Source organism: Parasteatoda tepidariorum, chromosome 9, assembly GCF_043381705.1.
Source record: "Parasteatoda tepidariorum isolate YZ-2023 chromosome 9, CAS_Ptep_4.0, whole genome shotgun sequence".
Lineage (NCBI taxonomy): Eukaryota > Metazoa > Arthropoda > Arachnida > Araneae > Theridiidae > Parasteatoda > Parasteatoda tepidariorum.
This window is the reverse complement of record NC_092212.1, coordinates 4,898,788-4,923,102: the sequence shown is the minus strand read 5'-3', so window position 1 is coordinate 4,923,102 and position 24,315 is coordinate 4,898,788. Positions and strand designations below refer to the sequence as shown.

At 32.6% G+C, this 24,315-nt stretch overlaps 2 protein-coding genes across 2 annotated transcripts in view; both read left to right on the top strand.

The window, feature by feature from the left end:
- The window catches only part of LOC107442536 (neurogenic locus notch homolog protein 1), a gene marked incomplete in the record, with an annotated part of 313,056 nt that overhangs the window by 99,296 nt on the left and 189,445 nt on the right, over positions 1 to 24,315 (top strand).
- Positions 463 to 23,425, top strand: LOC107447642 (fibropellin-1-like). The gene is made up of 11 exons (XM_071185573.1): positions 463 to 839; positions 4,088 to 4,195; positions 5,144 to 5,251; positions 8,575 to 8,682; positions 9,050 to 9,157; positions 10,289 to 10,402; positions 14,639 to 14,752; positions 16,294 to 16,401; positions 17,414 to 17,527; positions 20,250 to 20,357; positions 22,591 to 23,425. Exons 1-11 carry the CDS (start codon positions 734 to 736, stop codon positions 22,674 to 22,676), a joined length of 1,182 nt encoding a protein of 393 aa, XP_071041674.1. The 5' UTR covers positions 463 to 733; the 3' UTR covers positions 22,677 to 23,425.

Below are 24,315 nucleotides of genomic sequence, written 5' to 3'. Positions count from 1 at the left end.
ATATATATATACACCTTACCTTACACACTTAAAGTACAGCTTTAAGTGTATGGCACTTAAACTATGATTTTTTTTATTATTTTTGGCAACAGAGCTTCGGAAACCAGTGACAGGAGACCAATCATTGGCGGAGCCTCATAATTGTTTCGTGCTCACTGTAATTATTTGCCTTAACTTTTGCAGCTCAACTTAAAAAACCCTGATTGGAGAAAAATATGCAAGCTTTAAAACCAAATTAATTACAAATATTTTGCTGATAAATTAACAAAACTATGTCGTTAAAATCTCAAATGTTGAGTATTTAAAATAATTTTTTTTGTTTGTGAATAATTCTCAGGGTTTGGGGGCAATAAATTTTTTAAGAGATGTTCAGACGTTTTAAAAAATGATATTTTAATTAACATTTAATGGTAACTATGTATTTTCATTCTAATACACAATACACAAAAACTACACACGCTTTAAGGATAAGGAAACACATTTTTTCGTGTTACTGTGTTTCGTGTCGTGATAAAAATGTAAAGCCTCAAACATCCATAAAAAATCTTTGTTCAAATTCAAGAGAATAAGCTATTATTTGTTTATCTGTTAACAGATGCGGGGCGCATGCAGTCTGGAAAAATGCGTGAATGAAAAAATATCTAAGAGCAGATGTTTAGAATTTCCCATAAACGTGATGGGGATGAAACAAATTCAAATATTAAAATAAAATATATTCCTCGTCATCAAGTACATGCCATTGGGCATCCATTACTTATTTAATATGTTGTTTAAATTTTTAATTTGTTTGCTTGTTGTTTCTTCTTCATACGGTATTGAGTACCCTTCAACAAATGTCTGTGAGTATAATCTAGGTGCTGTTTAGATTTTTATATGAACTTGTATTGATATTAAAAGATAAACTGCTTTTTTATTTCAAAATGTATGCACCACGATAAATAATTATGAAGCATAATGATAATTATGATGCAAAATAACAATCATGAAGCATAATTAACTTCTCTTTCACCCATGTTTAAATAATTAAGAGCTTGAGGAGCTAATGTTTGACCCATGAGTTGAAACCAAGATCTTAACAAAACTTTTTCATTTCCTCTTTAGAAAGTGGGAGCTTGTTGCAGTAATTGTTAGGCTGTAAATCCGTTCATTAAAGGCATTTATAAGCCTTCTACAATTAAAATTAAAAACAAGTGAAAGGTGAAGAAATTAATGGTTTAGCCAGGAATTGTATCCAAGATCTTAACAACGCTATTTTTTCCTGTTTAGAAAATGGGAGCTTGAGGCATTAATAGTTATAGCCTTTAATTCATTATTTTAAGCGATTATAATTCTCTACAATAACAATTAAAATAAGTGGAAGCTGAAGAAACTAATAGTTAATCCAAGAATTGTATCCAAGATCTTAACAGCACTTTTTCATTTCCTCTTTAGAAATTGAGAGCTTGTGTCATTAATGATTAGCCTGTGAATCCGTTAATTCCAGGCGTTTATAAGCCTTCTACAATTAAATTTAAAAACAAGTGAAATGTGAAGAAATTAATGGTTTACCCAGGAATTGTATCCAAGATCTTAACAACACTCTTTTTTCCTGTTTAGAAAATGGGAGCTTGAGGCATTAATAGTTATAGCCTTTAATTCGTTATTTTAAGAGATTATAATTCTCTACAATAACAATTAAAATAAGTGGAAGCTGAAGAAACTAATAGTTAATCCAAGAATTGTATCCAAGATCTTAACAGCACTTTTTCATTTCCTCTTTAGAAATTGAGAGCTTGTGTCATTAATGATTAGCCTGTGAATCCGTTAATTCAAGGCGTTTATAAGCCTTCTACAATTAAAACTAAAAACAAGTGAAAGGTGAAGAAATTAATGGTTTACCCAGGAATTGCATCCAAGATCTTAACAACAATTTTTCATTTCTTTTTAGAAAGTGGACGAGACAGCTGTATGGTGTTGCAAGAACATTCGATGCAATGGATCATTTAAAATGTTGCATCTAATACTGACTTGCCCTTAACAAATCAATTGGGAGATACATTTTAATTTTGTTTTGCTGTTAAACGAAAATCGTCTGCAAGAAACAATATTTATTATTCTTTCATTAGTTTCTTTAAATGCGAACAGAAACTCGTATATTTGTTACGATTTTTAAATATAATATTTAGCAATTCTTATTATTTGCTGAATTATTATTGTTATTAATAAATTTAATTATTATTATTAATAAGAAAGCTATCAAACAGAAGGGTGGGCAATGTCATTTCATGAGTTGGCGATATTGATATACGTTTGCGCTAGGAGCTTGGCATCTTTTTTGGCGTGCACTTAAACGTAAACATTCTCTTTTCATAAAGATAATGGTTTTTTCTTGACTTGCAACAGAGTATAAAGTAATAATACTTTATTTACTTCCCATTGGAGATGCTCATTGGGATATTTGTGACGTTCTGAGGATTATCCAGAGACACAGATTTTAAATCTCTGACGAGACGACGTTTTCCCCGCTCTGATAGCCCGAAGACCATCATGTGAAGTCGATCACTTTAAGTTATACCAATTTAAATTTAACGGATACCACGTTTCCTTGATCCCTTCGCAGATTGATCAATGTGTTCACTCACCCGCTAGGTTCTTGATTTCGGTGTTTTTCTGCTAATCGTGCTTAACGATGGGAAATTTAAATTTAAAATAAAGTCTATTTACCTATCTAATTTTTCTCTTCGTAATACGATTTCTCATAAAAATTCGCTCTGATGCAAATCAGTCAGTGTACGCAGAGTCATATAAAAAAATACAAACGTCGTACCCAACTTACTTAAAAGTAATAAAGCAAATAAAANCGCTTCGTAATACTACTTCTCGTAAAAATTCGCTCTGATGCAAATCAGTCAGTGTACGCAGAGTCATATAAAAAAATACAAACGTCGTACCCAACTTACTTAAAAGTAATAAAGCAAATAAAACATTTAATTTTTATGTTTTTTCTCTGAGAAATAAGAATTATATTTCTCAGAAAAAATGTGCATAAAATGACAGATTTTTAAGTGAATTTATGAAACTGTATATTTTCAACATCAAACTAGTCTAAATGTTAGTTTAAAATACAATTATTTCATTTAAACTAAGATGTGGTGGAATAAAAATATCAAACAACAAATAAACTGTAACCTGCACATAAATAAACTGTCACATAGATAGTTTGGTTTACTATCAGTTTTATTTTTTTAACCCTTATAGCAGCCATCTACATATATGTACATTCATATCTCTACATATCATACATCTACATATGTATACATATATGACAAGCCGAGTTTGAAGAGGTGAATTTCATATGACTCTTGTACGCAAAAAATATAATCTTTAACAACGCATACAATTTTTATTTTTTACTTAAACGAAGAGTTTGGGAAATGCTATTAAAATGCATATTTTCAAATTCTCCAGAAGAAAGTTTTATCCCTATAAACAAACACGAATTTTTAAAACATAATTAACTGGTTTTACGTTCATATCAGCGGTTGGGAAAAACACGGAAAAATTTCTTTACTTAGTAAATGATCTTTCTTTTATGTTTTTACATGGCAAAACTGTTGTCACAGTTTGAAAGATCACGCTTAACTCTTTTAGAAATGGTGTCTTTTTCATCCTTCTCAAAACTGCTTCGCCCACGTCTGCTTTTGCCCTGACATTGTTTCCTTTTTACCATGCCAAATTACTACTGTGGCCTGGTTTCAAAGTTAATGGTATTTAAAGGTAGAAATAATTTAATAACTTCCTCTCTTTATTTCGGTGGATAATGTATGGGTAAAAAAAGCACATCATTTCTTTGTCTCGACGTTCTTTAAATATTTACCTATTGAATAATGAAAAAAAAAGAGTTTAAGCTAAAAAAATATCTAATATAAAAAGAGTTTCCCCTTTTTTGTTTCTTTTAAAAAATTATTTTGAGTAAGATTTAATTCTTTTGAGCTTTTTTACTTCTTACACGTAGATATATTATGGTTACTTGGAATAGGGTTTAATGACCATTGTTAGTATGTAAAACATTCTGAAAATAATAAATGTTCTAATGTTATCTTTTCAGATGAGTGCGTACGACTGACTTGTAGAAATGGCGGAATGTGCGTTAATGGTAGAAATGGTGCCCAATGTGTATGCCGTCCCCCATATGTGGGAACATATTGTGAAACAGGTAAATATACAGTCGCGTTTAAATGAAACTGATAAAGTTTTAAATGAATGTGCTAATTCCCACTGCTCTTTCTGATTTAAACGTAAAGTAACAAAAGAGAAAAAAAATTACCTTGATCGTTTATATATTTCAAGCCACCATCACGAGTTATTCTGTAAAGAAAATATATCAATAAGAAACTTTCGACTACCAAATTTTAAAATGGCCGCAACAAAAGTCTACCTATTTTTGCTTTTTTCTCCAAAAAGTTCATATTTAGCAGGATTTACTTCGTTTTGTATTACATGTGAATATACACCAAAGAGCCATTACAATAGGACCACCCTGCTAATAACCTGTAGGACTACCTTTAGCCCTCAAAACTGCTAGCACCCGCAGTGGCATTGATTCCACAAGGTGCTGATAGGTAGTCTGAGGTATCTGGTACCAAGCGCTCACCAACTGGTCTTGCAATTCCCTCACATTGCGAGGGGGTAGCGTGGCAGCACGAATTTGGTTTTCCAAGTAGGACCACAAATACTCCATTGGATAAAGGTCAGGTGAATTTGGGGGACAAGACATGACTTGAAAGTCACTGGAATGTTCCTCGAACCAATCCATGACGATTCGACCCTTATGACATGGTGCATTATTCTGTTGGTAAACACCATCCCCCGCAGGAAAAACTGTTGCCATGAATGGGTGAAGCTGATCTGCAACTATGTTCAAGTAGCTTACAGACGTCAGGGATTGTTCTATGAGGATTATGGGTCCCAATGTGACCCATGAAAACATTGTTCCTGGGAGAGAAACCATGAAAACCTGGGCGAGCCCATTGTTATAGATGGAGGATGGTCATAATGTAATTGCTCTTCGGTGTATTATGGTTTCTTGGAATAAGTCTTAATGTTCATTTTTATTATGTAAAACTTTTTGAAAATAATAAATGTTCCAATGATATCTTTTCAGATCCGTGCGCACATCTGCCTTGTAGAAATGACGGAATGTGCGTGGTCGGTAGAAATGGTGCCCAATGTGTATGCCGTCCCCCATATGTGGGAAACAATTGTGAAACAGGTAAATATATATTCTCATTTCAACGAAACTGATAAGATAGTTAACAAAATATGAGAATTCCCACTGCTTTTTCGGGTTTTAAACGTGCAATAAAAAAAAAATAAAAAAATTACCTTGATCGTTTATTTATTTCGAACCACCTTTATGAGTTATTCGGTAAAGAAAATACTTCAATAAGAAACTTCTTACTAAAAAACGGCTAAATGATATCTACAAAATTTTACCTAATTTTTTTACTTTCAAAAAATTATGTATTAAGCAGGATTTACGTCTTTCCGTTTTACTTCAAAATAGAGTAAACTAACCAGTGAAGGAACACTGAAGCGTAGCTCGCCTTTAAAAAAATCGTAAAAATTTCAAAATTTGTAATTTTAGCTAAATGACGGTGTATATTTGTTATTAAAAGCAAATTATGTAAAAAAATTTCAGTTAACTTTCATAACATTGTTTTAAGTTTTGGGTGGTTCAAATAATAAGTAAAAAGATAACCAAATGAAGGGACAGTTCTTACCAGCGAATAAACACTAAATTTTACAGTGAATGAACACTTAATTTTGAGAATGTTTGATGCTCGTTTGGAATCCATAGGCCACACAAATGTCTAAAATAAAATTTTGCTTGGAATAGCATCATATAACCACAGTTAATGGGGAAAATTTAACTTTTTTTTTAGTCACGGAATGGAAAGTAAAATATGGTTAAATACAGAACTAAAAAAAATTGTTTTTCATTCCTTTTCTCACAGTTTAATCGTCCGATTTAAATAATGAATGTTTATCATTATGTAATCCGATGATGTTTTTATTATTATTATATCACTTTTTTGTTTACTCTTTTCCCCCATATTTCTTGAAGCTTTTTTTTAATTTTTTTAAGTATTTTTTTCTTTTCGTTATACCTTCTGCTTTAACTTTTTTCCCAGCTCTTCAGTCTCTTTAAATTTTCGTTCTTTTTCTGAAGTTAATGCAAAAAGTAATTTATTTATTTTTCTTTTGATTTGACGTTCCTTTTTTCCCACATTTTTAGATAATGTAAATGTATCTTCGAAATTTCTTTTGATTTTCCAGTACCTTTTCCAGAATTCCTCACTGGATAATAAATGAGAAAAAGGAGTTTCGAAGTTTGAGTAAAATCCATCTCTCATTGACTTATATCTAGTGGGTCTTCAGCAGTACTTACCATTTACTTATGGAACCAATTGTTTTTGCAACTAACAATGCCTCAAGAGGATTTATCTCAAAATCAGTTTTCAAGATTTTTCCGTTATATCAGAGTTAGTTGTATCAGCTTCAGAGCCAATATTTGACTAAACTAAATGTTCTTTTTGCAATAAATTCTTCCATATTGAGAAAAGCACAGGCTATTGGATATTTTGAAGATCGAACTCTTCTGTCAATGTTCCTTTAAAAAATTGCAACATAACTTGCGAGATTTAATTCTCAAGCTTCTGAAGAAATAGTGCTTCGTTACTCTCGAAGTATGTGTTTTGTTGAAAAGCTGTCTTGCTCATTACCTCTTTGTGTTTGTCTTGCATGCATTTGTTAAAGTCAACGTTTTCTACGTCGAATGGAAAAATACCACATTTCATGCAAGTATTTCAACTTCATTAGTTGATGCCTCAAAATCTTATTTAAAAATGTGAAATTCTCTCGTCATATTGCCTAACAATTCTTTTGATTTTAAGGTCTAACGGGATATTTTCATGAATTAGGTAGAAAGATGAACCAGAAAATTTGTTTTGATGAACAAAACTTGATCAGTTTCAAATTGATATGAGATTTATACCTATCCAGAAGAAGTAAAATAGGAAATTTGAAAACATTTTCAATTAGCCATGGGTAGAAACATTTGCAATATATTTGTAAAATGCTGCTGCGGTCATCGACTCACTTCATGAATCGCTTTTTCCAATGAAATATATAGCAGGTACAGATTCTGTAATACCTCAAAGAATTCTTCAATTAGGAAAAACTACCATGGAGGTACTTTTTTTACATTAGCTAAAATGTTGACCAAAACTGTTGTTTTTTCTTTTCCTTTCCTAGGTACGTTTCGATCGCATTGTAAATGCAATCACTTTCTAAAAGGATATGCAAGGGCTACTTCCCTCCCAAAGATTCCTCTGAAGTTCTTCAAACCAGTATTTTGAATATTATTTTCTCTAAGGAAAGTTTTGCCTTTTGAAATTATCTTCGCATTGCACTGAGTTGTCGGTGGATGTCATCTTAAAAAACACTTCACCCATTTTTCACTTGGATGATTGTCTTTAAATGGATTTTTCCTACCAGTTTCGGTCATGACGTTAAAGACCGCAAGAGGATAATAATTTAGCTAATTATTAGCACAAAAGCCAGCAAATAAATGTTCTATTTAAGCTTTTATTATTATATTTAGTTAGGTTTCGATCAGTAAACATAATTTATTAAGCTGTCTAACGTATGATGTAACTAACCACTACATTTATAAGGATAAATAATAAATAAATTATAATTCTTTAAATGAATTTAGCAATTAAATTAGCATTTTGAAAGAAATTGTTTTGGGAACTATTCTTACAACATTTAACTGAATTTTAGGTGTCCTCTATATCACAGAACTACTAATTATCCATGTAAAAACATATTTCACACTAATTGTTCATTCACTGGGAAATCTATTCCCAGTGAAGGAACATGCCTGTTCCTTCACTGGTTAGAAGTTGTTTTTTGCATTTTCAACGTAATTTTGATGTATAATATGACTAAATTTACAAGAAAATTAAAATTCTTTTATTTTCATAAACTTCTAAAAAATCCCAGTAAAGGAACACTTGTTCATTCATTGGTTTATCATCGTTTGGTAATCCAGTTAATAAACACCTCTAATCTCTATACTTGCTTATGTTTTGATGCTTAAAATAAATGAAACGTAACTTCAATAACCATATTTTGAATTCTCTTTTTCGCAAAAAGAAAAAAAAAGGATTTTTTTATTCAATTAATTGTACTTTAAACGGATAATTACAAACACTGACCTCACAATTTTGTCAAAGAAACAAGGTGTTGAAAAGCTACTAAGAAATTCAAAAACACTTTCAGAGAAAACTATATGATAAGATCTCCCAATGCAGTGCTAGATGACTTTCTATTGTTAGGAACTAAGCTACTGTTACCAATCAATCTAAGTAAAAACATTTAAAATCCCTTTTTTTAAAAATAACTATGAAATGTTCCTTCACTGGTTGGTTTACCCTATATTATGGTTCCTTGGAATAATGTTTAATGTTCATTTTTATTACGTAAAACATTCTGAAAATAATAAATGTTCTAATGTTATCTTTTCAGATCCGTGTGCAGGACTGCCTTGTAGAAATGAAGGAATGTGCGTTGTCGGTAGAAATGGTGCTCAATGTATGTGCCGACCCCCATATGAGGGAAAATATTGTGAAAGAGGTAAATATACAGTCTTGTTTTAATGAAGCTTATAAGGTATTAATTGAGTATGATAATTTCCACTGCTCTTTTGGGCTTTAAATATGGAAAAAAAATAATCTTGATCATTTATATATTTCCATCCACCTTTATTAGTTATTATGCAAAGAAAATACATCAATAGGAAATTTCTTACTAAAAAACGTTCAAATGGTATTTCCAAAATTTTACCTAAACTTTTTTTCTTTCAAAAAGTATGTATTAAGCAAGATTTACAACTTTCCGTCTAACATTTGAAAATATTATGATTTCTTGAAATAATGTTTAATGTTCATTTTCATTATGTAAAGCACTCTGAAAATGTAAATGTTCGAATATTTCTTTTCAGATCCGTGTGCACCACTGCCTTGTAGAAATGGCGGAATGTGCGTTGTCGGTAGAAATGGTGCCCAATGTGTGTGCCGTCCCCCATATGAGGGGAAGTATTGTGAAACAGGTAAATATACAGTCGCGTTTTAATGAAACTGATAAGGTTTAAACTGAATATGAGAATTCTCACTGGTCTTTTGGGTTTCAAAAATGAAATAACAAAAAAAAAATACCTCGATCGTTTGTATACACTGCTCAAAACAATGAAAGGATATTCTAAGTCTTGTGCAAAAAAATGGTATAATCAAAGTTTTTTTGCGTAAATAATGTAAAACATTTTGAGAAAAATAAATGATCCAATGTTATCCGTGCGCACATCTGCCTTGTAGAAACGGCGGAGTGTGCGTTGTCGTGAGACATGATGCCCAATGTGTATGCCGACCCCCATATGTGGGAAAATAATGCAAAATAGGTAAATATACAGTCACGTTTCAAGGAGACTGATAAGATTTTTAACAGAATATGAGAATTCCCACTGCTTTTTGGAATTTTATATATGAAATAAAAAAAGAAAAAAAATTACCTTGATTGTTTATATATTTCAATCCAACTTTATTAGTTATTATGCAGTGAAAATATGTCAATAAGAAACCTATTACTAAAAAACGTTAAAATGGTATCTGCAAAATTTAATTCTTGTAATTTTTTCTTATTTTTCTAATTTTTTTTTAAAATTCTATTTATTTTCTTTCAAAAATAATGTATCAAGCAAGCTTTACTTCTTTCCGTCTAACATGTGAATATATTACGGTTCCTTGGAAAAAATTTTAATGGTAATTTTTATTATGTAAAACATTCTGAAAATACTAAATGGTTCAATTTTATCCCTTTAAATCCATGCGCAGGACTGCCTTGTAGAAATGGCGGAATGAGCGTTGTCGGTAGAAATGGTGCCCAATAAATTACCAATGGGAACGAGAGATAGAGGTAGGCCTAAGATTAAATGGTTTGACTGTGTGAAAGAAGATTTTAAAATACTAAGAATTACTAACTGGAAAACAATCGCAATGAAAAGAGCAGAATGGAGAAAGGCTCTGGCCCACAAAGGACTGTCACTCCAAAATAAGAAGAAGATTTACTTCTTTCGGTCCTACTTATGAATATATTACGGTTCCTTGAAATAGGGTTTAATGTTCATTGTTATAATGTTAATCATTTTGAAAATAATGAACGCACAAGTGTTTTTTTTATTTTTCAGATACGGATCTATGTAGAAATATTGATTGCAGAAATGGTGGAATTTGCATAAGCACTAAGAGTGGGGCTGAATGTATATGCCGTTTTCCTTATGAGGGAAAATTATGCGAAACAAGTAAATATACGAACTTCTTATTATTTAAACTCAATGTAGGAGTTACCTCTTTGCTGTTTACGGGTTAGGAAATATGGTTACGAAAAAAATTGTCTCAATATTTTTAATAATTTTTTTATGTTAAATTGTAAAGAAAATACGTCAATAAAATAACTCTGGCAAAAAAGATGCTAAAGTAACGTTTTTGAAAAGAACATTCCTACCAGCAAAATTATAGTTCCTTATTTACATATCTATCTGATTATATAAAACGCTAATACGTACGTATGTATGTATCAATAAAACCGATGATATTTCTTTTCTCGCGCTGGCAACAGTTTCCATTTTTAATTGATTGGATTCGGCGCGCAAGAGCACGTAGTGAGCAACCAGATAACAATAACCAGAGTGAGCATTATCAGGTTGTTCAATTCAGATTCATGCACTAAAAACATGACAATATTTAATTTAAACTCAATTAGGAATTAATTAATTAATTGAAGTGAGAATGCTTTAAAAGGCCGCTGTTGAATTGATATTTTTCTACTGGGAGCTACCTAAACGTCTAAAAAACGTTTAAGTGTTTGTATTGAATGCATTGAATTTTTTTATATTTCGCGTTTATTTATGCATTGAATTTTCACGCTTTAAAATGCAGAATATTAGTGAAGCAATATTTGATAATTTATTTTGCTAATATGTTTCTTATTTAGCTAATGTTTTGATTTTTTCACCATGTACAATCTAAATAGCTAATATACTTTTTTAAAAGCCAATAAGAACATTGGTAGAATTCTTCTACATAAGTACAATACTATGTCTTTGATGATAAAATACTATGTCTTTGATGATAATATATTATGTCTTTGTGCTAGAACATTGTGTTCATTGGCGAGCGAGCGCAGCGAGCCATGGTTCACGGCGTGAACCACATAGGATTGCGTAGCAATTCTCGGGGGTTGGCGAGCGTTAGAGAGCAGGGGGCGGCCCCTCCTAGTTTTTTATTAAATGTTATAAAATAAGGAGTAACACATACTACAGTGATCCTAGTATAGTGTAACAGTGATCGTAGTGAATTTTAAATTATAAGAAAGGGATAGCAAATTTTCTTAGTAACACCAAACGAAGGTTTCAAGATATCCTTTTAATACGTAGCCTGCGCGATTGTGAGGGTTAGATATTTACCCCATACCTTAAAATTGTAAATATAGTCATTTTATAGTCATTTAAGCTGAGACAAATGTTTCTTCTCTAAAATCTACTATTTAAATATTAAAAGTATTCATTATAAACAGAAAATCACATTCCGTTCACTTTTGAACAGCGATCGGACGGGTTCGAAGAAATCGAATGGAAGAAGCACGTTTCAGTTGCATAAGTTCTGGTTTCGATATCGTTTCAACCGTAATTTGGCGTAAAACAGAATTTGTTGGCAGATATTTCTTCTCTATTCTAGAGCAATATCGCCAGCTTTTATTTCAGGGCTTCCTCGATAATGTATCAGCATTTCCATTTAAAGTACCCTTGTGATAACGAATCTCGAAGTCGTAATCCTGGATTCGTTGTATTCTGGCTTCCTGACCCTCCATATTCTTAGAATAGAAAAGCCAGGTTTAAAAGGCCTGATTAATCCGGAGCTAGAATTTTCTTCCAGAGAGATAATAATGGAAATGTTTTATGGCTTTAAGAATAGCGAGCAGTTCTTTTCTAGTTGTACAATAATTTTGCTCCTGTTTTGATAGACATTTACTCCAATAAGAAAAGTTTTTGACCCCTTATTTCCTGCGACAGGACAGCTCCAACACCTTTTCATTGCCAATATCAGTATCCAAAATAAAAGGAATGCCGGGCTGGAGATATGCAAGTAAAGGTGAAGATGTTAAAGCCTTTTTCAATTCTTTAAAAGAATTTTTACAAACTTCTGTCCATATGAAGTTTTGATTAACCTCTGTAAACGTGTGAAGTGGTCCCGCAATCATTCAGAAGTCCTTAACATTTTTTCTGTAGTAAGTGCAAAGCTTAAGAAAACTTCGCAGTTGATGGACATCTACAGGGCAACTGCACAAATCTTTTCAGGATCCGTTCTTACACATTCTACAAGGATAATGTTCCCAAGATTGGTAACTTATATTTTTAGGGGTTCAACTTACGATATGCCATTCTCAATTTCTCCAGCATCTTTCGGATGTTCTTTAAATGTACGTTCTACGATGATTATATCGTCCAAGTAAACAACACAGGATTCGTAAGAGAGTTTTCTTAGTTCCGTCTCCATAATGTGCTCAAATGTTACAAGTGCATTACAAATTATTACCTTGAACTTTCAAAGTGCTGCGGTTATGGCAGTCTTTTTTCCATCATCAGGACGTATCTTGACTTGGCAATAATTACTTTTAAGGTCCAAAGTCGAGAAGCATTTATTCCCGAGTAGGAGGTCAAATGTGTCATCAATCCTGTAAAGAGAGTAGCTATCTTTCTTTATAATATCATTCAGTGGACGATAGCCGACACAAAATCGTGTTGAGCCATCTTTTTTCTTGACTAGGACCATAGGAGAAGCCCAAGGACTCATCGATGGTTCAGTAACATCGTTCTGTTTCTTTTCGTTTAGAAATTTAACCACCTCTTCCTGTTTACCAAATGTTAATCTCCGAGGACGTTGTCTCATTGGAGTATGATTTTCAGTGCGTTATTTTTGTACGTTCGGCATCTTCTTGTGTTCTGGAAAAGAGGTCTTTAAATTCCTCTTTTGTCAACAGTCATTCTGCTGCATTCTTGTGTCCATCATTTTACTCTGCAATCTGAAGAAGTTCACTCATGAAAGTCCCAGAAGACTCGTTTCGCGTTGTATGATAGCTTCGGTTAATACATGTCACCGAAGCACAAGCAGCCAACACTTCACCTTTCCTTAGAATTTTTATTTTATCACTTACATTAGCAAGTCTCACAGGTATTTCCTTCCTGGTAAGATCGACAAGTGAAGAAGCCATCAGTACTCTTTTAAAGCTGTTGTCCAAATCTAGATATTCCTTTTGGCCATATCGAAATATATTACGTTCACAAAGGATTCTCGAAACTATTACCTCAGTTCTTGGTAAAATTGTAGCTCCGTTCTTTACTTTTACTTGATAGGCCTGTTTAATCTCTGGATTTCACGTCTTGAACTCAGCGATGTCTTCTGAACTTAGTACAACTTGTTGTTTTTGAATTTCAATTTAAAGTTACTTCCTTGTAAGAAGTCTAATCCAAGAATGAATTCATGACTAATAACAGTCACATATGACTCATGATGGTCACTGGCATCGTCAAATCTAATCTTAAGGAGGACTTTTTCGTGAAAATTGATTTTGTCACCAGTCACAGTCTGTAGTGTAACGCGAAAGGGAGTCCAGATTAATTTTTCACTTAAATTCTGATCCAAATCTGTTCTGATAACAACGTCGACTCCAGTATCAATTATCATACTGCATGGAACTCCATTGACATGCCTTATAACGAAAAGTCAACTGTCGCAGCTACTCAGTGAAGAAATCTGTAACACTTTGACTTGGGGCTTTATAATTTCTAGATATCTACTCCCCACGAGATTGCCACAAATTAGTTTTTCTGCTGCAGTGGTGTGTCACCTCCACCATCCTAAAGTATCGGGCAGATACGTATATACCCTTCCTTAACACTCCAATATTGAATTTCTTTATCTTGTAGATATTAATCCTTCCAAGTATATGTTATGAGATAGCGCTACGATCGTACATCCTAACTTCTACTTTAACTTAGTATAAAAACAACTACTTCTACTTTTTTCTCAGGTTTTGTTCAAATCGATTCAACCGAAATTTTGCAGCCTCTTTGCAACCAATAACAGTCCTTTATAAATGTGTCATATTTACCCAATATTTTGTATCCATTTAGCCAATATAAGCCCCATATATGTTCTTCTAGGATCAATATTAGAAATTCTAGACATTCCACTATTGGTCCCTCGGTATATGTTTCATATCAAGACAATTTTGAACCCAACTAGGTGCCAAGGTAAAACAGTTGCTAGGGGCTACCAGAGATTCGCAGACCAGAACAATATTGCAGTCACAAGCAGACTTTTACATATATTTCAAATTTGTAAAAGTACTAAGCAAGATTTACTTCTTTCGGTAAAACATATAAATATATTATGGTTCCTTGGAATAACGTTTAATGTTCATTGTTGTAATGTTAATCATTTGAAAAATAATGGACGCACGTATGCTTTTTTTTCAGATACAGATCTATGTAGAAATATTGATTGCAAAAATGGTGGAAAGTGCATTAACGGCAAGAGTGGTGCTACATGTCTATGCCGATTTCCTTACACGGGAGAATTTTGTGAAATAGGTAAATATATGAATCTCTTGTCATTTATGCAGATAGGATTTAAACTGAATGTAAGAGTTACCCCATGCCCTTTATAGGTTTGGAAATGTGGTTACAAAAAAATGACAGTCTCAATTTTAAAATGACTAATATGTAAAGAGAATGCATCAGTAACAAAACTCTGACCAAAAAACGTTAAAGTGACATTATTAAAAAGAAAATTGCTATTAGCAAACAAATTTTTTCCCTATGTTTAGATGGGGAATGACCTACGTCATACAGGGATCTAAAGGGTAAATTTGTTGGCCACATTTTCAGGGGCACCATGTTAATTGAGCCAATGCTGTTTCTACAGTAAGGACAGATAGTACAGAGAATGAGAAATATCCATGCCTTGCCCGGGATTCTAACCCAAAACCTTTTAGATGCAAAACGAGTTCTCTGACCCCTACAAAGGCCGGTTGGTATTAGCGAAAAACTATATTTGCTTATTTACACACCTTTTATTAAATGTAACTATAACCGGTTAAAATCCTACTACATATAACAGTGTTTGTAGGGTTTTTTAAATAGTTAAAAAGGGATGCCAATTTTCTTTATAACAACAAACGAAGGTTTTAAAACACCCTTTTAAGACGGAGCCTACACGATCCTTAGGGTCAGATATTTACCCCATATGTTCAGATTGTAAATTTATTCATTTTAAAACAAGTTTAAACAGGGATAATAGTTTTTTTCGGCAAAATCTACAATTTTAAAATGAAAAGTAACCATTATAATTACATCTTCAATTTAATTAGGTATTCCAATTTGTACGGATTATCTTTCCAGAAACTTAAAACGCAACTGGAAACAAGTATCTGGATAGATTTCGAAAGAATAGTTTGATGTAAAAATTTTTAAAAATATTCCTTCGTAAAAATACGTTACTCGCTCCTATTTTTTGAAAATTTTTTTTTTTTAAATATTTACCTATTTAACATCGAAAAAATGTATAAAAGAAAAATAAGGTTCATTCTAATAAAGGTTTATTATAATATCTGGGACCGGGATTGCACAGTTGGCAGGGCTCTGGCCTCACGTTCGTGAGAATGGAATTTTGAATCTAGCCATCCGAAGATTCCCCGTGTAGTAAATGGTGACTGGTGCACTTTGAATTTGTCGGTCAGAGTCTTCCATGTTCCCATAACAATTTATACGATTGGGGAGACTGATCTTTCTCTGGTTCAGGTCAAAATTGTGATCAATGGATGAATGAATGGATATGTGAATGAGTACACCCTGTAAAACAGGTGACACACATCGTAGTGACGGAAGTCGAATTCTTGGCTATAAGATGGCGCCACTGGAAAACAAGAGTTATCGCATCCCCTCTGACTCAATGGCTGACGGCAACAACAACGTGACTTTTCTTTTCTTTAAAGAAAAAAGTAAGTTTTTCTCCTCTTTCCGTCTTACATGTGAATATGTTATGATATTCCTCCTTGGTATAAGCTTCAATGCTTATTTTTATAATGTAAAGAATTTTGAAAAAAATAAATGTTACAATGTTATTTTTTCAGATCCGTGTGAAATAATTTCTTGTAGAAATGGAGGAATGTGCGTTATCGGTGTAAATGGTGCTCAATGCTTATGCCCTTTCCCGTATGAGGGGAATTTTTGTGAAATAGGTAAATATTGTCGTTTTTATCACAATAATAAGGTTCTAATTTAATTCTAGAACTCTTTCAGCTTTTATTAATTTTAAATACGAAATAATAAAAGGAAAAAAATAGCTTGATCGTTTATATATTTAAAACCAACTTTATTAGCTATTCTTTACGTCATAATGGCAACGATGTTATCTAATTTTTTTTCTTTCAAAAAATATGTACAAGGAGTGATCAAATGAAAAGGTACGAAATGACGTAAAAATGTAACAGTTAAATATTTGCATATTCCGCCATGGGAGAACGTAGCGAGACATCTCGAGAAGCGATTGGAGTCTCTGTCTAGGATCGGAGCATGCGCAGGAGCCCGCATGCACAGGAGAGAGCAGAGGCTCTTGTCAAAAGCGGCGTCCAAATGATGCGGCAGTCCGTATGAGGAACAGAAACTCGAGCACAGAAAAGCCATTAACTCCTATGTGTACTGTGAGACACTCCGACGCCTACGCAGGCCCATCAAGAACAAAAGACCAGGGCTGCTCACGGAGGGTGGGGTTCTGCTCCATGATAAGGCGCGTCTAAACGTCTCCAGAGTCACACACATGGAACTGGCCAAGTTCAAATGGGAGACGTTGGACCTTCCACCCTACAGTCCGGACATGTCGCCCTGCGATTTCCATGTGTTTGGTTCACTGAAGAAACACCTGAAAGGGAAGCGCTTCAACTCGGACGACGTACTCAAGGATGCTTTGACGGACTGGGTCCCGTCACGGTCACAGGAATTTTGGGAACAAGGAATCCTGCAACTTGTTCATCAGTGGGATCGTTGTGCTCAGGTCTATGGTGTATATTTTGAATAAAGTCAACATTTGTACCCCCCGCGTCGTTTCGTATCTTTTCATTTGATCACCCCTGGTATTAAGCAAGATTTATTTACTTCCGTTTTACATATGGATATATTAGTTTAATTGGAATTAGGATGAATGTTCATTGTTACAATATAAATTAATTTGAAAGTAATGAAGTTTTTTTTTAGATTCAGATTTATGCAGAAATATGACTTGCAGGAATGGCGGAAAGTGTATAAATAATAAAAATAGTGCTCAATGTTTATGCCGTTTTCCTTATGAGGGAAACTTTTGTGAAATAGGTAAATATATGATTTCGTTTTAATTCAAATACTTAGGTTTTTAGCAGAATGTTGAATTCCCTTTTTACTTTAGAGGTGTGAAAATGTAGTAACAAAACAAAAACATTTGATCGTTTATGTATTTTAGATCATCACTTCATGTTAATCTGCAAAGTAAATATATTACTCACTTAAAATGAAAGAGTTATAATAACTATACTTGAGTAAAATTTCACTCGTTTGTCTGGAAAATAGAGCCTTCTCAGTTAAATTCTTCTTGAGTTAAATTCAAAGAGTCAACTGAAATAACTCAAGTTTAAGCGCATAATTTTAAATCGAATTTGAGTGAAATTCACTCGTTTTTGATTAACTATCGGCATCACTTAATTAGATCGTTTTAACTCAAACTTGAGAGATTTTCAATCATTTTTGATAGACTATCCACATAATTTGAGTACAAGAATTTAATGAATATAAATTATTTTTGAATTTGAGTGAATATAAATTATTTTTGATTCATATTTAGCATCCTTTGAGTGAATTTATTTCAACATACTAGAGTTATTTCCTACCAGTTTTTATCTTTACTTGAATGTCATTTAAATCACATTTAAATTAAATTAATCCTTTTCAGTCTATTCATTGAATATTTTAATGCCTATCAGAAAAAATAAAAATATTTCAGCATGCGTAACAGATATAATTTATCAGCATTTACTTATTTTTAAATTTTATAGATGGCATGGTATGTTCGGTAGTTAATAAGCTTCTTTTTTTTTAATTTTAAAACTAAACTGCGACATTCAGGAAGTAAAGTGAATTAGTAATTTATCTGTATTTGACAATTAATATACTGAATATAATCGCAAGATAATACTTTTAAGATTTTTAAGGCTCTGTGTCTGACTTAGTTACAAACTCTTAGGGATTTTCAATTTTTTGTAATGAAACAATTTTTTTTATTTTTTTACTAACAGTTCAGATAATTTTTTTATTTTATATAGGTATGCAAGTAGTAATTAAAGAGACTTCATTTGTAAGTTAAATCTAGTTCTCGGAAACATAACTTTGATAATTCTTCTACATTCCATTTTATTTGGATCTAAATTTTCTTGCTAATACTTTATTTATAAAAGGTCTGCTAATATATAATTAATAAAAAAAATTCAGATGTTGGTGAAAGGCAAGAGCATAACATTTTTTTAACAGGGTACCCAATCATTGTCAGAAAAAGAAATCCACTGACTTTTCAAGGTATTCCAGGTAAATTTCAGTTAAAATCAAGACCATATTTAATCTATTTAATTTTAGACATACTTTTTGTATAATATAACACCATTTATAGTTTTAGAATGCCACTGTTGGTAAACCGTGGAAGTTAAATTATCGAATCCTGAAGAAATATTAAAGTTATTACTTACATTCTTATACATCTGAAACGCGTTGATTCGATTTCTTCGAACATATTCGATCGCTATTCAAAAGTAACCACTAATTTAATTCAGCTGTGACATTAGATCACTATCAATGTAAAAAAGTTTCCCGCCAAAGAACCTTACCTTTCTCTGCAGGTCATGCGTGCTGTATTTTTCCCGAGCCAAGGAAAAACTTCATACGCGTTTTCACAACTATGGACAAGGGGAGAATTTTTAACTATGACTTTCAAATTTGCTCCCCTAGTTTTATCATATATTTGTGTGTCTGTAATCATCTGAAATATTACTTAAATTCTTTAAATATTTCCAAGTTTTAAAAACATTTTAAACAAAATAGTTTCTCAAAATAAAATTGATAATATTTGTTTGATTTAGGGTCCTGCAGTGGACTGATCGCAAAAACACGGTATCCAGTAGAACACCGAAGACAAGCACTACTGGCTGCGGTCAATAAGCGGGTGAGTGACCATCATGATCAGCCAGCATAGGAACCGAGGGTCATATCGGTCCTCGTTAGACTATTCTACCATAAAGTGCTCTACTTTCCATCCATGTCGTCGAGCTGACAAAGCAGGGGAGCCGTTCCCTCTGCAGAGGATCAAAATTGTGATGGCATGTCTTTTGATCATCCTCAGGGATGCTTCTCCGACTGTCGCCAATTGTCCACAGTCCTCTAGTGTGACGTAAACAAAGTACCTCCCTACCTCGGTCGAATTAGAAAAGATAATTTAAACAATTTGGATTCCAATCCCGAAATTACTTAATAAATGCAAATAGCTAATTTAATTTAAGAAATAATTGCATCGCTTATTTAAAGATAGTATACCACTGTTGAATCAGTGTATTATTTACATAAAATAACCTAGGAGTGCTCGTAACATGTAACCAAGTTTTTATCTTCCTATTTCCCTGATTCCCCTTCATCACCGCTATTTAACGGAGAGTATTTACTTTGTGATTGGTCAGAAATAGTTCAATCGAACTTATCTTTCGAAGTCCAGCTATCGTGATGTCACGTGAACGAAAAACGGTACAGTTGTGAGTCAGGAAACGGTCAATTTTGCTGAAAAATCGAGTGGAAACTACAAGTTCAATTGAATTTTGTTTCAGTTGCATAAGGCTGTTATACCACGAATCTCTTACGAAGCATACGAGAAGGCTTTTTTTCTCTCATTAATATACAGGATTAGGGGCAATGTAATAAAAGCCACATTTTCACTAAAATCAAACAAATATATTTTGTTAAAAACAAGCATGATTTTTGACAACATGAAGTTAGAATAAATGTTCCATTGTTATCATTTCAGATCCGTGTGAAAACGTTTCTTGTGGAAATGGCGGAAATTGCGTTATAGGTACAAATGGAGCTCAATGTTTATGCAGTTATCCATATGCGGGAAAATTTTGTGAAACAGGTAAATATATGAACAATTAGGAATTAATTGTTATAAATTATTATAAATATTAAAGTTTTAATTAAACAATTAAGAATTTGCAAAGTTTGCACAGTCCAAATGGGCGTAGAAAGTCCAAAACGTCTCTTTTTTCCAATACCAGTATAATTAAAAACGCATTCTAATTTAGGAATAGCAATCCTATAGATTTATTTAAAACTTGTTCATATCAAAATTAAAATTTAGTTGATCATGAAACCATCACGGAGAAAATAGCTAAAAGCTTCAAACATGATCTTTCAAATTGTTCCAGAAATTTGCCATGAACCATCTTCCAAAGCATTTGATCTTAAGAGAAAGATCCTTTGCAAAGAGCTAAAATAGAAGTGAATGCGTAATTTTGTCCAACCCCTGTATATATATATATGTCAAAGCTGCTTTCATATATGTATACATATATATNTACATATATATATATATATATGAATGCAGCTTCAAGAATTCGAACCAGAAATTCTAACTTCAGAATTCGAATTGTTCAAAAATTAAAATAAATTAATAAAATAAATTATTTATCTAAAAAATATTTATCTCTTATTAACGGTATTTTTTTTTATTCTGTAGCACATTCTTATACGTTATTACTGCTAATATTATTCTTAGTATTAGCAATATTTTGAATGGACTTAACACACTAGCAGCAATATTAAGAATTATCGTTCTTAATATTAGCAAGATTAAGAATAGACTTATTGCTGAAATAAAACCTACACACATTCACCTCTTACGCAAAAAATATTTAACGAGTTTTTTTCTTTCTTTTTGCTTAAAAATCCCAGAATTTTCTAAGAAGTTTAATATATAATAATAGGGATGAAATTGATATGGTAACCAGCGAAAATAGATGGATTTACATTTTCTACTAATAAAATCGGAAATAAAACGGGTCGTACCCTGTATCAATTTTGTCTTAATACAAAACACTATTTTTGAATCTTTTAGTTAAATTTTGATTTGAATGTAACTATCTTTACAAAGACACAAAAATGATTGTAAAGCAATTGTGGGAAACAGGGTGTGGGGCCTCCTAGTAAGTACTACTAAACTCAGTGGCGCGACAGCCCATAGAGGGCCAAGGCCTACTGTGCCAATCTCAGTTTTCTTGATCTTGGGCTCTGGGGTGCAGGAGCACATGTTCTGGTCAGGTGGTCAGCCGAACGCGGAACCCCCAGTGTTTAGTTCCCAAGCATGCTTGGTCCTTATTTATCGACCAACTGAAGGGATGAAAGGCTGAGTCAACCTTGCCCGGCCCGAGGATCGAACCAGGGACCTGTGGCACGACAGCGCGAAGCGCTACCGTTCAGCCACCGGGCGACGCTAGTAAGTACATAATCATTAATTAATAATATATATTTACTTCAAATTCTTAAATCTTTGAAAATTCTGTTTTTTTCACTCATCCTAAAAATTTTTATTACCAACAATAAAGAAAAATTACTTGAAATATACGAATTAAAAAGAATTCGCAAGATAAAATCTTTTGCTCCTTCTCTAACTTTTGGTCTGGAAGGTTAAAGCTAGTTCAGATATAGTTTTTAGCCACTTTTATACAATTTGATTGAAATACAGTTTAAGGGGCTTGAAACTCGACCTGTTCAGTAGTTGAAGCTGATATAACGAAATTTGATAGTTTATGAATGCTAGTTCAGAAATAGTTCTTTCGACAATTTGATTGAAGTACAGTTTAAATGTCTTGAAACTCGACCTGTTTAGTAGTTGAAGTGTATACGTTGTTTCTAAATCTTTAGATACGAGAGATGGTAGGATTTGAGTTACTCTTCTTTTAGGGTTATTTTCAGGATTAGTTGCTGTATAACGTATTCAAAAAATAGCCAAGACCCATTTTCAAGGGTCGCCTGTGGGTGTAGATGCTGATTTAATGATGAAGTTCTCGAAATTCCATTTTATTCTTAAAATTAATATCAATTAAAATTTTGTATTTATATTATCAAAATTTTTTATGCCTTATTAATTTAATCTTCATTACAACATAACATTTTGTATTCATTTGAAATAACAATGAGCAATAAAAAAGTTGTGAAAATAACTTTAAGATTCTTCTAAACATCTTTAAATTTGTAAGAAAATAGACGTTGATTTGGAGTTAACATTTCGAATAATATGCCTTCCCTTTACTTATAAAAGTATGTTTCATATTGCATTTAAATTTTGAATATTGTTCTATTTATTTCAGAAGTGATTCCTGAAAATTCATCGACTGATGCTTCTACTCTATCAACTGATACTTCTAATCCATCAACTGATGCTTTTACTCCATAAACTGATGCTTCCACTCCATCGACTGATGCTTCTACTCCATCAACTTATGCTTCTACTCTATCAACTGGTTTTTCTACTCCGTCAACTGATGCTTCAACTCCGTCAACAGATGCTTCAACTCCATCGAATGATGCTTCTACTCCATCGACTGATACTTCTACTCCATCGACTGATGCTTCTACTCCATCAACTGAATAAATCGTCACAAAAGTTCTCAACACAACCTTTTTCTGAACCTTTAATATCACAAATGATTATGATTATATTACCTGACCTCTTAATTACACTTTAACTATAAACCAAACATCAGTTACTTTCCTTACTTTCACAAATGATTTTAGTGAAGCAACTTCTGAATCTTCACGAAAGATTGAGATTGGAATGGAGAACCTTTGATCTATACCTTGATTGCAAACCAAACATTAGATAATTTCACAAATGATTTCAGTGAAGTAAAGTATCTGATATCACTAATGGTTATAACTAGAGGAAGAAGCTTCAATAAACCAATCTTCCGATTGACCGTATGATTTTTTGAAAAGCGCAATTGTTTTTTTTTAATTAGCTAAAGAATATAATACGTTTAATAAATTCTATTCTTTGTAGCACTTTGAAACCTGTTTTGCTAATGTCATTTTAAGCATAAATAAGTTTTCTGTTGAACACTTTGACTGGCATATAATTTTGAGCCCTTTTATTTTAACGAAGAAAATGTTTGAAAAAGCAATGTTCTTTTTTTCACATTGACAGCGAGATAGAAGATTTGTACGATTTCTACAAATTAATGGCAGAAATATTTTAATTTACTTATTCATAGTTTAAATATTGTGTGAAACATCACGTAATATTGGTGTAATGTTTAAAAAAAGTCATGAAATAAAATCGGCTACTTTTGAAATTTGTATTTATTTCACCACGATTGAGAAAAAGTTTCCTCGAAAAATCGCAAGGATCGTTGTATATGGTCACTGTACTGATGTGAAAATATTAATGAGTGCGACCGCAGCATCATTTTAAAACATAAAAAAGTGGTAACTAGAAAATGACATTTTTTTGAAATAGTATTATTGATTAAAACGAGTTATTTTGTCAACAAGCAATTATACATTTATGTAGGTTACAGTTGCGTATGGATGCGAATTAGATTTAGTTCCAATCCTAAAAGCTTCATTATTGGCATGAACTCTTCCCCCACTAGTTGCCACATTCACAATAAACCCTACCTCTTAGCTCGTCTATCTATGTTCATTATTAGCATCATAATCTCTTCACATTCTAGTTGTCCCATTCACATAACGTTCAATAAACCCTACCTCCATAGCCTACCTAAGTGGTTTCATCTCTTCTCCTTACATCACCATGAAATGACGACTCTTCTTTTTAGCTGTTTACCTTCAGGTATTCAGCCCCGGCAAACTCCAGTATTTTTCTACTTGAGTGCAAACCTCCAAGCACAGCCAACATCATTTCGAGGGTGTGCTTTTGTTTTCTCTAAGGTTTTCTCGTGCTGACATTTTTAAAAAGTGGGAGTAATTAATCTAATTCTTCAAGTTTTACTGTTGTATTAGCTAAAAATGTATCGAAACTTTCGCCGAAAGCGGAGCTATATGCTTAGACTTTTGTTCTGGTTACTCAGTAC